We start from the raw sequence: 15949 nt of genomic DNA, 5'->3' as shown, positions 1-15949 counted from the left end.
TTAACCAAGGGAGGCCACTCCAATATAACTTGGACAAAGCATAAAATGACATTTGGTGAATCTGCACGAACAGCTTGAACAGTGTTCGTAACCACATTTTATTTAATCTTTTTTCTATGCTAACGCGATTATTATCTACATCAGGAAACGTGCAACAAGAAATGGTACATGCGTGTAGAGAGTGAAAAATAAATCTGTTAAGTACAGACATATATATCTGGTGGTGATCAATTTCAAAGTCCCAAATTTAATTTCGTATAAAGAAAATTATACATACGTACCACTGATTTTGCGTTTCTAAGATTCCTGAAACCTGGATGATTCAATAACAAGTAACATATCTGCAGTTATTCCATAAATACTGACCCGCTACCCAAATACAATGCCGTCAATCAAGAAAAATATTGGTATTGGCAGAAATGTTTGTTTTCTGTTCATCTGTCCCTTTTTCAGTTATCCAGAATAATCACTTTGCCCATTTTTCAAAATTAGCGTTCAGACACTGTACAAGTATGCACAGGAACATTGGGATAGCCGAGTGTTTAAAAATTCGAGTTGGATTCCCTACATAGGATCACAACGTGAAGCCAATATTTGGTGTCCACCACCGTGGTATTACTGAAAGATTGCCAACCATACTCAGTCATTCGTATGTAGGTATCAACTGCACATCCTGTACAATAACACATGCATTCAAAAAAGACAATCTAACTTTTGTCAACATCACTGCATCTGTACATAAAAAGCATGAAATTACCTGTGTAACATCTGATGGCGAACATTTTGTTTACACAAAGTCTATTGTTAGCCTAACTTTACGCTCAGTCAAAGACAGTAAATATTCTCAGTACTGTGCAACATTTAGCTTTACGCCGATGAGGGGACACAGATCATGATGTGTGGCCGACGGAAAGGTCGTCTTGGCCTTGAGCCCCGGGATAACTGACACCTTTATACAATTGGCAAAATTGCTGCTTTGCCATCTCTGCACAGGTTTTACTCACTCTACACAAGCGTCTTCGTACTTTAACTATAACAGTTCAGGGCAAAAGTGTACTTTATCACTCGCCCGCTCGTGGAAAATACTGCAGTTTATTATATTCTTAAGGGTGAAATACTGTAAGTTAATATTGGTGAAAATAAAAATGGTATTTTCACTGAGTAGAATAACATGTTATTTCACTGAGTAGAATATCACCTTTGCCTGGAACTACGTTCTGCTCAAGGGCTAGACTGTAGTTGGGTTGCGGAATAAAATGCAGACTTACTCGATGTCTCGATCATTTATAAACAATGATCAAATTATAGTGAGTGAGTGAGTGAGTTCAGTTTTACGTCGCTTTTAACAATATTCCAGCTATATCATGGCGGGGAAACACCAGAAATGGGCTTCACACATTGTACCCATGTGGGGAATCGGGTCTTCGGCGTGACGAGCGAAAACCACTAGGCTACCCCACCGCCCGATCAAATTATAATGAATAGAATATTTTGTTAATGTTGTCAAATAACATATCAACTTTGTCAGACCACTCGATGAAAATATACATGCTATTTGACATTCTAAGATGAAAGATCAAAGGCGCCGACAGTACTTTATTTAAGAAATACACTTCGCTCTACCACCATGTATAGTGTATTCTAAGATGCCTAGCGGTTAGAACAATCGAAAAAAAAACATTATCAGACAATAAAGGTATAGTTTTTTGATGACGTAACAATTGAATGACGTTTTCCCGTCACTGCGCCATTCTAGTGTGCCCCCCTCGTAATCGAACTATTTTACATTACGTCACAATGTAAGCGACGTCACGATGCATGTCAGTTGTCATCGCCTCGTACGGCCTCCTACAGTAAACTACACCGTTGCATCCAGTTTCTTGGTTTGCTGTTGCTTCACGCAGCTAACATCACTGGTGGAAACATTACGTTTATGTTTTACGACGGTTAAAATGTGTCATTTCGACTCACAAGCGTCCTCGTGCTTTAACTGTAATAGTTCAGGGCGAAAGTGTGCTTTATTACAATTTAATACTTTCTAAGGATAATTACGATTAATCTAAGGCAGAAACAAACGACGGTGTCGGTGACCTAAATTAAGAATCCTCGCACAGGGCTAACTGGCGCGCTGTTCTATTGATGTGTCTGCCCCCTACGTGAAGACGAACGTTATCAGAAAAAACAACAAATGAAAAACAGTTTGATGACGGTTTACGTTCGGTTTAAATATCTTCTCTAAATTATTTTAATTACATCTGTGATTAACGTAAACCATACGGGGCAATATGAACGTCGCATTTCTACTACCAACGTAAGTTTAGATCAGTACATCCAGATGAAGCTGAGTAGTCAAGACGACATTCCACAATTGCATTGTGGGAATGTAAACATTACGAACGTTACCGTGTCGCTGAAAATTTGTCAGTCGAATCAAGACATTTAAAACGTCGGAAAACATAAACGTAATGTTTCCACCAGTGATGTTAGCTGCGTGAAGCAACTGCAAACCAAGAAACGGGATGCAATGGAGTAGTTTACAGTAGGAGGCTGAACGAGGCGATGGCAACGGACATGCATCGTGACGTCGCTTACATTGTGACGTAATGCAAAATTGTTCGATTATGAGGGGGCAGACTAGAATGGTATTACATTGTGACGTAATGCAAAAAGTGCACATTATCGTCTGTTCTAAGATGCCTAGCGGTTAGAACAATCGAAAAAAAATAATTATCAGACAATAAAGGTATAGTTTTTTGATGACGTAACAATTGAATGACGTTATCCCGTCACTGCACCATTATAGTGTGCCCCCCTCGTAATCGAACTATTTTACATTACGTCACAATGTAAGCGATTATTATAGTTAAAGCACGAGGACGCTTAAACATTCATCGCCCGATAAAGTACTGTCGGCGGCTTTGATCTTTTAGAGAAGCATCTTAGAATTCGCTATGTTTTCTTTTTTCATAACTATATGTGATAACCTGGTTGTTTATCATTGCTCCTCGGCTGAGGCGGCAGGCAACCGAATTATGCCGGAGTATTATTATCAAAAGTGACACCTTTAAAGGTCACATGCAACGTAAAACACAACTTTGCAGATTCTGATACCTTTCGGTATGGACTTACCGAAACAAATCATCAAAAATGCAAATTCAACTTATAAAGTTGAAAAATAACGCGATGAAAAAAAACGCGCGAAATCGGAGTTCAAACGTTTCCCTAATTTTCCCCAGACTTTTTCTGGGGAATACGGGTTTCAACAGCTGGGCTGCGCTCATAGCATGTGCGCAGTGAAATAGGTTCGCGCAAGTTGGAAGCGGGCTGTCTGGTGAATACTCGGTGAAGGCTTTGGTGTGAGCTATTTTCATAATGTTTTGTTGATATCTCACAGGCGCGAGCTTTTTATATGTTATGACAGTAAATAAACTGTTTATATAATTTCATTTGTCTATTTCACCACACGTTCTTCTTACCGAGTCACTTTCTCAGTTCGATACTTAAAAGCAATGTCATTATTTAGAGTTGACACAATTTCTAACTGTGATATAGATATGTCGTTGTCACAGACAAAACTCAATGTCTTGTTTTATTGACACCTGTGTGTCTGTCTGCCTGTCTGCTAATGACAATATTCAATACACAACTGCGATCACTGACCACATGCAATTTGAACTTAACACCAATCAGGATATACACCATAAACAAAACGCATTGATTTATGGCCCGAGTTCGGTCTCTGTCACATTATGTAATTACACAGACAGGCAGGTGTGATACTTGAACACATGACATGTTATGATGTCTGTTGATTGCAAAATGTTATACACAAAAAATGAGCATGTATTTACAAAACCCAACATGAGCCGTGAAGGCGGCATCTGCTAATGAACCAGCCGTTACACTTGAGTGCACACCCACCCGCTCTGACTGGGTTCGGTATCCCGGCTGCTTCGTTTCGAGGGAGGTAAACCCAAGTACAAAATATTGCACTTTTGATTTGCGATTATACGCTTATAATTTTGTTTATTTGTTTTTTCATAATCAGCAATGCATATTATATGTCATGAAGAAGTGATAATTGTGTTTTAATTATGTTTGATTTTTTGGTTGCATGTGACCTTTAAAGTTTCCTAGGCTATATGCGTGTCTCCATATCGCACCTTTAGGCTAAAAGTTTATATTCATCAGGTACGCATGAGTTGCTCAACACATGGAAATCGCCAGACAGTATTCAAAATAGAAACTGACAATAGTATAATCAAATATACCTACCACACTATATTGTATCTAAAACGTATACGACATATTCTAATTGGATATTTCTATAACAGCCTTTTCGCTTGTAAAACCCTTGATATACCCCCGACTGATCATTTATGATCGATGATAATTTTGACCAGTAAAGTGAAGTACCTGAATATATAATAATCTTTTACGTGGTGGGATCTCCGTCCAAAATGGAATACAGCATTGTGTCAGTCAAACACAACCCACGGGGATACTACAAGACGGCGATGTGGAAACGTGTCCTGGGAACTAGCAATCCACTGAGGCGCTTTGCATGTATTTAACCCCAACCAAGTGTAATATACAAACTGCAATCTATACATAACGATCTCAAAGTGTCAACCAGTTTCACTTCGTTTATACAGTAGCATGGTTATATGCACTTCGACTAAATTTACAGAATGTGTCCGGGAACATATACTTACAATATGGCTAACGTGAGGGACATTCACATTACGGCTACATTGAGGGAAATATGTATACAATACGGCTACCGTGAATGACATTTATTTACAATATGGCTACCGTGAAGGACATATATTTACACTATGGCTACCGTTTGGGACATATATTTACAATATGGCTACCATGAGGGACACACGTTTACAATATGGCTACCGTGAATGACATTTATTTACAATATGGCTACCGTGAAGGACATATATTTACACTATGGCTACCGTTTGGGATATATATTTACAATATGGCTACCATGAGGGACATTTATTTACAATATGGCTACCATGAGGGACATATGTTTACAATATGGCTACCGTGAGAGACATGTATTTACAATATGGCTACCATGAGAGACATGTATTTACAATATGGCTACCGTGAGAGACATGGATTTACAATATGGATACCATGAGAGACATGTATTTACAATATGGCTACCGTGAGAGACATGTATTTACAATATGACTACCATGATGGCCATGTTTATAGTCAGAATTCACTGAGCATACATGTCATCCTCAGTTTTAAACATTATGTGATTCGACATCGTCATATAAATATGTTAGAACATGCTACTTGTTGTTTGCACGCCTAGCGCTCAGCATTGAGTGGATAAGACTGGATCAAACCGGTTCTGACTTTGTCAGCTCTGTAAAACCGACATCAGTAGGGCAAGTTCAAGCAGCAGTAGTATACACAATGGGGCTACGGGACCAGGCACCCCTTGAGGAGTCCCTAATCCCGTAGCCCCATATTGTGTATACTACTACTGAGGTGCATGCAAAATTTGATGAAAATCGGTTGAATAGTTTCTGAAATATTAACTTTTAAGTGAGCATGGGGTCGGTCGGCAAAAGGTCCAACTTTTTGTCGTAATTAAGTCTTAATTAATCTAATGAAGTCATCGAGAGTGTTCCCAATGTCGTTTTGCTATAGCGTAACCATCTGCCGAGATTTTGCTATAGCGTAACCATCTGCCGAGATGCATGCAAAATTCCACGAAAATCGGTCAAAAATAGTTTAGGAAATGATCATTTTTTAGTGAGTATGGGGTCGGTCTGGCGAAAGGCTAGCAATCCAACGTATTGTCCTACTTGTTATATATACTGAGTCAAAAAAGAAACTTCACAAAATGTAATTTGAAATTTTTCTCTGATGATACATCTATGTATTCGAAATGGGATCCCTATCTTTCGATTCTAGAAAAACGTTAGCAAAACCCACTCAAACCCATCCATTCCTCGTGCAAACGACGTTAGTGCCAAATCAGGTTTTGCACGTGCAGTCGATCACGTGATCTTCGCATCGAAGTTTTCTTCATATGCACGTGTTTGCATTGGCCACAAGAATTGAAAAAAACACTTTTAAACCACAGTTCTAACGGTACTTGAAATGCCACGATTGTCAAATGTGCAACGTGAACGTGCCGTTGGCATGTTGCAAGCGGGAAGATCAGTTATTGACGTCGCAAGAGCAATGGGATGCAGCCGTCGTACTGTGTATGACTTGCGAGGTCGTCTACAACAAACTGGCACCACTTCTGATCGCCCAAGGTCGGGTCGTCCACGTGTGACGTCACGAGCAGAAGACCGTCAAATCGTCCTACGTCACCTACGTGACAGATTGCTGCAGGCTACACGAACCAGGGCTGAGATGTTTAGAGGTCGACTGTCCTCACAGACCACTCGAAATCGGTTGCGGGCTGCCAATCTCCATTCTCGACGTCCATATTGTGACTTGACATTCTGTATACCCATGTTTTGGAACGGCGGTGTAGCCTAATGGAACTGATTATGGCACTGTCAGTGTATCGAGTATACCACAACCTAATAGCACATACAAATAATCATGAGAATTATCATACAGTGGGCGATCTAAGAGGGCCCGTGTCGTGAGGTACGATCATCAACTCCTCTCTGACGAATGCTCTCGGCGGTCCGTCTTTCAAGTAGTACAAGTTCGGTTTGCCGTCCTTGATGTTGACAAGGTCTACGTTGTACGTTTTCATGGACCATATTGGATCGGTGGCGCATTTTCTGCTGTCTCCCTCGTATTCTCCCGGCTGGTACAAGTACCTAACGCTGACCAGGTCCGGTAATGTTTTCTCTGTATTATCGCGACGTGCCGCTGCCGACGACGATTCGACAGATTTCATTTTGATGGCTTCGATGGGTCTCTTGCCCACGAGTCTGGTGACTTCGTTGTTGATGGCATCCACCACTTGCGGTAAGCGTACGACCCATTCCGTGTTTCTGTTTTTGGGATCCATTAAATCCTGCGAGTACTGATGTGAGAACAGACGTTCGGCTAAGGTGCGATTGAATCTCTCGACTATGGCTTGGCTTCGGTGAGCTCCCGCCACACCTCGTCTCACCTGGACTTTGTGCTTGGCCAGCAGTTGTGACACGGCTCCCATGAACTCACGTCCGGGATCGATTTGCAATACGGCAGGCCAGGTCAAGCGACTGCGTTTGTATATGCGTTCTAAGGCTTTGGCGACTTCATTCGAATCTTTGGTTATCAACGGTTCGGCTTCCTTGTAGCGACTGGCGACGTCGACGACTGTCAGGGCGTACTTGTAGGTTTTATGCCTCACCCTGTCGTGAGGTAGAAACAGGAGGTCGGTTTGGTGAACGCGATTCGGCGTTGAAATGTCGAATTTTCTTCAGGGATGTATACCGAGGCGCCGGCAGGTAAACTTGCCAGATGGCTTGTTTTTAAGCCAAGCTTTGGCGACGTCTTCCGAGACTCGAGCGGCTTTGGCGAGTTTCGGGATGGCGTCTGCGCCTTTCCAGTACCCGCATGGGCTGTAATAAATTTTCTCCATGATGTATGTATTGCGTGCGTTTTAATTATTTAATATGTGCGTGTGTCCGTACGCGTAAGTGGTGACTCCATCGATGGCGATCCATCGTTTCGTGTCCATGGGAGACAGCGACGTCTTGTTGATTCTCAGTCCGTATATCCTGTGTCCGTCGCTTCTCAGCATGTTCATCTGGTGTTTGAACGTTTTATTCTTGAACAGGGCTTCCTTGAATCTGGCGTGCTTGATGTGTTTTTTCACCACATGTTTTTCACGCCTTTCGCCTTTCTGATTTCGTCGTCGTCGGCTTTCTTGATGGAATACATCTTGGGTCTCAAGCCGACGTACTCGGCGATCGGCGTGCCCGCGCATTCGTCCTTCATCTTGCCGAGCACTTTTTGTTGACTTGGCTGTGCATAGGGTGATCTTTAGGGTAGTCGCTGGTGTCGTACAGGTGCATGTGTTTCTTCATGTCCTCGTACACGTCCTCGGTGTGAATTTCCATCAGCAGGGAATCTGTGTCTGTGTACAGCACTTCGCACCTGTCGCCGTACTGCTTTTTCAGCTCGTTGTAGTAGAAATCGTACATCAAGTGTTTGGATAAGTCGAGGATGCTCATCCCCACGTAAACGGGCCGGTTGAATTTGATGTGGCTTTTGTTCATGTGCAGCGCTGCCAAGTCGTCGTTGAATATTTTGCTTCGGTTGAACGCCGGGCTGGCTATGAGTTTCCTGAGTTTTTCTTCCTCGCTGGATCTGACTAGCTTCACGTTCACGCGTTTTCTCAAATTCTCCATCGTTTTGCCGAACACCGAGTTGTTCATGAGCTTGTACAAGTTTTTCTCGAAATCGCTGGTGGCTAGCTTTCGTAAATCCGTGTTCATTCTGATGTAGGGCTCCATCCACGGACTTTGATCGAACTCGAGCGCCCTGTGTATTTTCATGAGCTTCATTCCCAGCGACAAGTACAGCTGCAGATTGCGATAGTGAACGACGTATTTTGACTTGTTCATCAAGTTCGGCACGAGTTTTTCAACGTTAGCCGGCTTATTGTTTCCCAGCAAGTTTCGTTGATATTCAGACATCCAGTCCGGGTTCACCGTCAATCGTTCGGGAGCTAGCGGATAGCTGTTGTGTGATTCGTGTAGTTCTGCGGGATAGTCCAAGTCCACTTCGAGCACGTAGCCTTTGTTCGAATCCGGCGCGATGCTATTCACGTCAATCATCTCGGGTGAGGAGACCCATTCGAATCCCCCGGTGGGGAGATACTGACTCATGGCCCAGCCGTACAGGTTGTTGGCGTCGAGATAGAGTATGTGTTTGGTCGGTTTGCCGGGGTCGTGACCGGGAACGTACTTGTTGTTGGCTTTGGCATATCGTTTGGAGGCCATGGAAATCCCACCTTGCAAGCCTTTCTCCACGAACAGGTGCATGTCGTAATCCGTCAGTAGTTTCAGCTCCACGCCGGTCTTTGTCAACAAGGCGTCCCAAGAGAGACCGGGGGATGAGAAATACCACGCGGGGTCCAGGCCGTACTGTTTCAAGCACGTTTTTCTGAATATCTCGAACACGTCGGCCAGCAGCAGCACGTCCGTTTTCAAGTACATTTCATGGTAATCGCCCGAATTCTAGCAGCCCAGTTTGTCCCACACGTTACTCGCGTGCGCGTAATCATCTTGAGAGATATTGGAATCGGTCAAGTTGCTGTAAAAGCGGTCGATGGGAGGTAGTCGCGTCTCGTCGAACTTAGACCAATCGTCCATGTACTTGTAGGGGTAGACGCCCTTCCTCAGAAGCAGGGATCGAGTCTCGGCGTCGGTGTATCGATTGGTGATGTCGAAGTCGTCCGGGTCGTTGGCGTTCACCAGACTGTCTAGAGACGACAGCAGGAACTGAACGCTATCGATAAATCTCAGAAGATCCGGGTTAGAATATCGATCTTCAGTAACCCATGCTTGTCGTAAGAGGTGACCAATGGGATCGGGTGGTCAGGCTCGCTGACTTGGTTGCCACATGTCATCAGTTCCCAACTGCGCAGATCGATGCTCATGCTGTTGATCACTGGATTTTCTGGTCCAGACTCGATTATTTACAGACCGCCGCCATATAGCTTGACTATTGTGGACTGCGGCGTTAAACAACCAGCTAACCTGTGGAGCGTTTCAATAGCACATTAGGCATGACTGCTAATTACCGGGATATACTGAAAACGAGAAGCATTTCTTCCAATTGTCAGAAAACACAGGAGTAAATGCTTACTCCTGGACTGTCCCCTTGCTGATATTCTAGAGTCATGATGTCGCACGTGTTTGTCAAAATCTGTCGTTAAAGCTGCAGTTGAGGACAGGAGTTAATGTTGTTGCGGGCTACAGCTGGCAGTGCTACGTCGCGTTTGTTTTTTATCCTTGCATGTTTGACCGCTGATGATCACACTGGAATTCGTTAAGTTCTGAAAGAAATGCATTTGTAATATAAAGCTTTCCAAACATACTTTTCCATGATCATTGTTTTGTGTCCCGAACATGTAGGGAGCAATTGCTAACAAAAATAAAGCTGATCACAATCAGCGGTCACGACAGTGAGAGGCTACTTGCAACACAAGGAATGCGCATGTAACCGACTAATCTCTCATACTGATAGAGAGCCTGACAGGCTGTAGCAAGCCAGTTTTTTCGTGTAAGCCCCACAGGCTGCAAACCTAGATATTTAGATAGTATTGAGGCCTTGCCCAACTTTTTAACAAGCATGTGTAAGCCCGGGCTTTTTTCATTATGGTAGCTACGCCCCTGTCTGAATGACATATATCCAAGAAAGCCCATGCAAGTCTATAATATATGGCAAGTCTAGATTACCACAGTTTCAGGAAGAAAGCCTCTGGACTCCTTTTCATTACATTTTATGATTATAATTTAGGAACCGTTGTTTCTGTAAAATATGTTCATATCAGAGACTCTATGTCAGTGACTGACCTGCACAATGTACAGTGTCACTAAGTGGAACATTTGCTATCAGTGTTATCGTCACCATCATCTGAATCAGATAATCATTTCTGTGGACACTGCACATTTAAACACGTTAAAGGGGCGGTGGGGTAGCCTGATGGTTAAAGCGTTCGCTCGTCACGCCGAAGGCCCAGGTTCGTTTCCCCAAAAGAGTATAATGTATAAAGCCTATTTCTGGTGTCCCCCGCCGTGATATTGCTGGGATATTGCTAAAAGCGACGTAAAACTAAACTCACTCACTCAACAAGTTCAAAATATATCTGTGCACTTATTGTGTCCTAATCTGGCTTGGCACACAATCTACTCGCATTGTGGATATATCTTCTACGCCATTTGTGAACATGTGTAATAATGTCCAGACAGTCAAATACTTTAAAAAAGAAGAATCGTGAGGCTATACTATAGCGCGCTTTTTATTGTACAGAATAGGCAACATGTTTAAAGCTATCGTAGCGCTACGACTGTCGTACCTCCTATACTGTAACATAGACTTACGACCTTGCTTAGTACTACGATAGCTTTGTGAAACGGGGCCCTGATGTTTAAACATCTCACAAGTGGAATACATGTGTAGTTAGCTCCATAGGCCTGGTAGTATCACAGATGTGAAAACGGCAGCAACACGGTAAAACTGTGTGAAGATCATGGTCGTAGAGGGGACATGCATCATAATATGCCAAAGCCATATACTAGTATGTTATTTTACCATGTTTACAAACAACACATTATTTTGCTGTATGTGAGATTTCATAATGCTACATGAAAAATGGAGAAAAAGACATTGGCATTTTCAATAGGGCAGTCTGCAACACTTAAAGACGAATTGGAATGGTTGTCTGTTTTAGGGATACTGTAGCCCTGAAAGTGCATACCCAGTTTCAATGGCACAGGCACAGAAAACAAAACAGAACATGTCTGTCACACTTGAGTTATGGGTGGAGGAACAAGGCCTCTTGAGTTACTAGACTTTGTCAGGAGTGCTAAAACTGGGGAGCATCTGTGCACATACAAAACAGTTTACTTTGGTAGTTGTGTTTGACTTGGAATGTGATGTCAACTCCCATGTACAAACTACATATAGTGTCTGATTACTGCCATTTAACTGTAATAGGTTAAAACATCATTCGTTGTTTTCATTTAATTCTCTTCATAGCACCTGGCTAAACACAGATACCAATGTATGCAGTAGTTCAAGTCGAGGGAGAGGAATAAGAATTTTACCTCAAGTCATGGACCTGCAAGCTAGTCATTGTTTAGTTTTGAAAGCCCCCAGATCTGGTCAGCAACAGCCTTTGCTTGGACAGTCAACTTCATGGATCAGTTGGCAAAAACTGTAGACTTAGTGTCCAACAGCCCCAACAACTATCATCACCGGATTGTCTGGTTCAGACTTGATTCACAAGCACTCATCACATCTTTAGCATAATGGTGAATGTGGAACAAACACGATCTTTATCCCTTAAAGGCTTGGCTAGGATGGCTACAAGTAATACATGTATGTAAATATTGCAGTCTAGTTCTTAACTAGAAACATTATTATCCTGAATATGAAGAATGTCTTTCATTACCTGCCCTTAAGTGCAGATACAAGGAACATGTGAGCTAGCTGTATTCCAAATGTTGCCCTACACGAAAATGCTGTTTTGCCTGCAACTGACTGACTGAGTTTGGTTTTACACCGCTTTCAGCAATATTCCAGCAACATCACGGCGGGGGGGACACCAGAAATGGGCTTCACACAATGTAGCCATGTGGGGATCCGAACCCGGGTCTTCGGCGTGACGAGCCAACGCTTTAACCGATAGGCTACCCCACCGCCCCGTTTTGCCTGTAAGGATATTAACAGTTTAGTAATGATGCCCATGCTGGGTGCTGAACGTGAAAAGCCCTCATGCATCTTGTACTAAGTGCTGAAGAGGATTGTTATGTCATGCCAGGTGATCTGATTGATAACATGTCATTCTCCCCTGACAGGCTGAGACCTTAACCTCTGTGTCAACCACTGGCTCCTCTGCACCTGACCTGGGTTATTTAACAAACTATAAATTATCCGTATTAGATAACCTTAGATCAGTTTTCCTCAGAACACCCATATAAACATAAATCTTTCATCCCATAATTCTAGTGGCAATTCAACTGGTTCCTATTCAATGAATTAACATTCCTCTTTAGGCATATTCCCTGGTGTCATGCAGTTTCAAAGATCCTCAACACAAAATATACTGAAACTTTTGTTGTTCTGTCAAAATATTTCAATACATGTACTGGGATTAATTATTCTCTTGATCTAGAGGTAGATATTTGTGCAACTGCCAGTACAATTTCTGGTGTCCCCCGCCCTAACATTACTGGAATATTGCTAAAGGCAGCACAAAACCTGACTCACTCACACATCATTTGTAAGCATCTAATATAGTTCTAATTTGAAATTAGAATCCCTGGTCATGCACAATGATTCAAGAGTATTGTTAGTTTATCAGCATATTTTCTTGTTTGACAGTTTGTAAAATATTTAAGATACATATCCCTCAACATATTTACTTTGTGTTTTGTTGTACCCATGCCACAAAAGATTAAATGTTACAAGCATTTAGCCAACCAGCAAGATTGTGAGTGAGCTACCATAGAATGTGATCTACAAAATTGGTCAATCAAAAGCAAGGCAGTGATTGGTCTGGCAGTAATTCAAGTATTGCCACCTATCAAACAAAGTACAACTCACAAGATTTCAATTAACAGTGAGGTAGGAGTGCCTGTCAGACTCATGGATTAACAGATTTGATTAACTGATAGATACTAATGTTGACGCCATTTGAAATCGAAAACAATTGCTTATACATCGTCCTGCTGTCCAAAGTTAGATACTGTATTTGTGGAACAAAAAAAATAACCTCCTACATTGGCACATTCTCGACAAAATACTTCAGTCAATTACTAACACTAAACAGTCCTTATATCACACACATCTATTAAATATCACAGAGGCAAGCTCAAGCTGACAACTCCAATGTTTATGTCTTATACTAGCTACGTTACCATTATTTAGTCCTAAATTTCCAATTTGGCTACGAAACTTCTTGAAAGTTGTCACTATTCAATACAGAACAGGTTACACTTTCGCGATATGTCAAAAGCAAATTGCCATTTGAGTATAGGTTGCCGCAGATAAATACTGTTTGCAACTTAACATGCATTACCACGAAGAGGGTAATAATAATCAACAAAATACAGCTTGTGTTTCATAACAATCCTTGTTGCCATGAGAGTGGAAGGTGACAAGATTTATAAAAAGTGTCAATTTACATAAAGTCAAGATTAAAATTCTCAAAAGCTTAGAAATGGACATGAAAATCACTTTAATTCAGATGCCAATACATATCATAGATGAAGTCAATTTGTAAATGGAAAATTGTACAAATTTATGCCACAGCCAAGATTAACAGCAGAATTACACTAACTAATCTAAAAACAGTCATGATTTATCACAAATACTTCAATCATTCTCAGTAAATAGACATTGAGTCATATCTGGATCACTCTGATCATTCAAATGTGGCGGTGACCTAGCACATGCACTAGACAAGGGGGGTAACTCCAATGGAATAGATGGAACCAGTGCTTGCTGACAGTATATTTTGTCATGTCCTAATTTATTCTATGGAAAAACATAAACACAAGTTATTTGGGTGGATGTATCATAGAGCTTTAATATTGATCAAGATTACATAACAATTTAAGACATGTTGCTTATCTATATATTATCAAGCACTTAAAAAATTGTTAGCCTATCTTTCTTTCTGCAATTAAAGTAGAGAACTTAAAAATTCTGACAAAACCGTCACTACCTGTATGCCACTAAAATGTCCAGTGTTATTAAAATGTCAACAAACTATCCTCACAGATATCATATTATAACTTTGGACAAGAAAAAACATGATATGAAGAGTCAGTACTCAGTAGTATGGGTGTCCAAGCTTTCTCAAGAGGAAACAAGCAAAATACGAAAACTCTTTCCTGGCACAACTCTGTAATTCATACATGATACTGTCATTCTGGAGAGTGTGCAAGCAGCAAATTCAACTAGTCCAAGCTTTGGAGTCCATGGGACAAACGAGAGAACAAGAGTGACTATTGAGACTGTTCCAACTTCACATTCAACCAATTTTCGCACAGTTTCTTTTCAGTGTTCACTCCTGTGTCTGCCCCTGTTCGTCCTCACAGGCAGCATCAGACGTCCACAGTGTCAGGTTGTCACGCAGGAGTTGCATTATAAGTGAACTGTCCTTATAGTCCTCACAGCCAAGTTGATCTATCTCTACTATGGCGTCATCGAAGGCTTCCTTTGCCAAAGCACATGCCTTGTCTGGAGAATTTAGAATTTCATAATAGAAAACAGAAAAGTTCAGTGCCAAGCCTAAACGGTTGGGATGCGTTTTTTCCATTTTTTTCTTTGCGATTTCGTATGCTTCTTCATAAGCTTGTTGAGCTTTCTGCTGGACCTCTGCCTTGCTGCCGCCTTCGGAGAATTCAGCAATATACCTGTAGTAATCGCCTTTCATCTTCAGGTAAAATACTTTTGCTGGGTCGTCCTCTGCTTTCTCGATGAGATGCTTGTCCAATAATTCCAAAACAACATTACATGTCTTATTCAGTTCTTTCTCTATACTTTGTCGAAACTCTTTAGCAATTTCCTTCTTCCTGTCCGCTGTTTCTGGCTTGTTTTCGATCATACAAACAACCCTCCACGACGATCTTCTAGCGCCGACAACATTCTTAAATGCCACTGACAGTAGATTTCGCTGATCGGGGGTAAGCGCTTTCTGATCACGCTCTGTCACTTGTCTCATCGCCTCGGCCATATCATCGTACCTTTCAGCCTGCTCTGCCAATCTGGCCTTGTACACCAACTCGTCAAACTCTTTCGCCTGGTCAGTCATTCTGGCAATCTCCACCAGAAGTGTCGAAATGTGAAGCGATCGGCGATTCTTCAACAACTAGATTCGATTTGAAAAAGGAAGGGCCTGAGCGGCACTTTCCAAAATGGCGGATGCTGAGTCTGGCTGTTGCTTCGTGATACCGACTGCGAAATGAATCATAAGCTCGTGTGCAAAAGCGGTGTGCGCCTTCTTAGTTACGCATGGAAATAAGATCCGGTGTTAGGGACCAGTTCAAAAAGAAACGGTTCACCTTTCTTATAGACAGTAACCATGCTGTCATCATCAATACAAATATTTGTGTTTTGTGTAAGAACAATGGAATGGACAAAACAGCATTACGTATTTACATGTGGGTAAAATATTGCGTATGTTATTAGTCAAAAGTAAGACAATATTGACAATAAATGTGTTTCCTAATTTTGATAGGTTCCCTACAGCAATGTCTAAAGAAAATCAATG

General features: G+C 41.8%; 1 protein-coding gene across 1 annotated transcript; it reads right to left on the bottom strand.

Moving 5' to 3' along the window:
* Positions 1 to 13785: 13785 nt before the first annotated feature.
* Positions 13786 to 15639, bottom strand: LOC124279712 (14-3-3-like protein 2). The gene has a single exon (XM_046715570.1). It carries the CDS (start codon positions 15488 to 15490, stop codon positions 14741 to 14743), a length of 750 nt encoding a protein of 249 aa, XP_046571526.1. The 5' UTR covers positions 15491 to 15639; the 3' UTR covers positions 13786 to 14740.
* Positions 15640 to 15949: the final 310 nt, after the last annotated feature.

Source organism: Haliotis rubra, unplaced genomic scaffold (assembly GCF_003918875.1).
Source record: "Haliotis rubra isolate DU_JTF1 unplaced genomic scaffold, ASM391887v1 Scf255, whole genome shotgun sequence".
NCBI lineage: Eukaryota > Metazoa > Mollusca > Gastropoda > Lepetellida > Haliotidae > Haliotis > Haliotis rubra.
The sequence above is the reverse complement of the archived record's forward strand: the minus strand, read 5'-3'. Positions and strand labels throughout refer to the sequence as shown.

What these genes read in the sequence shown, in the direction of transcription:
- LOC124279712 (XM_046715570.1), bottom strand. Translation starts at nt 15,490, where the DNA reads ATGACTGACCAGGCGAAAGAGTTTGACGAGTTGGTGTACAAGGCCAGA.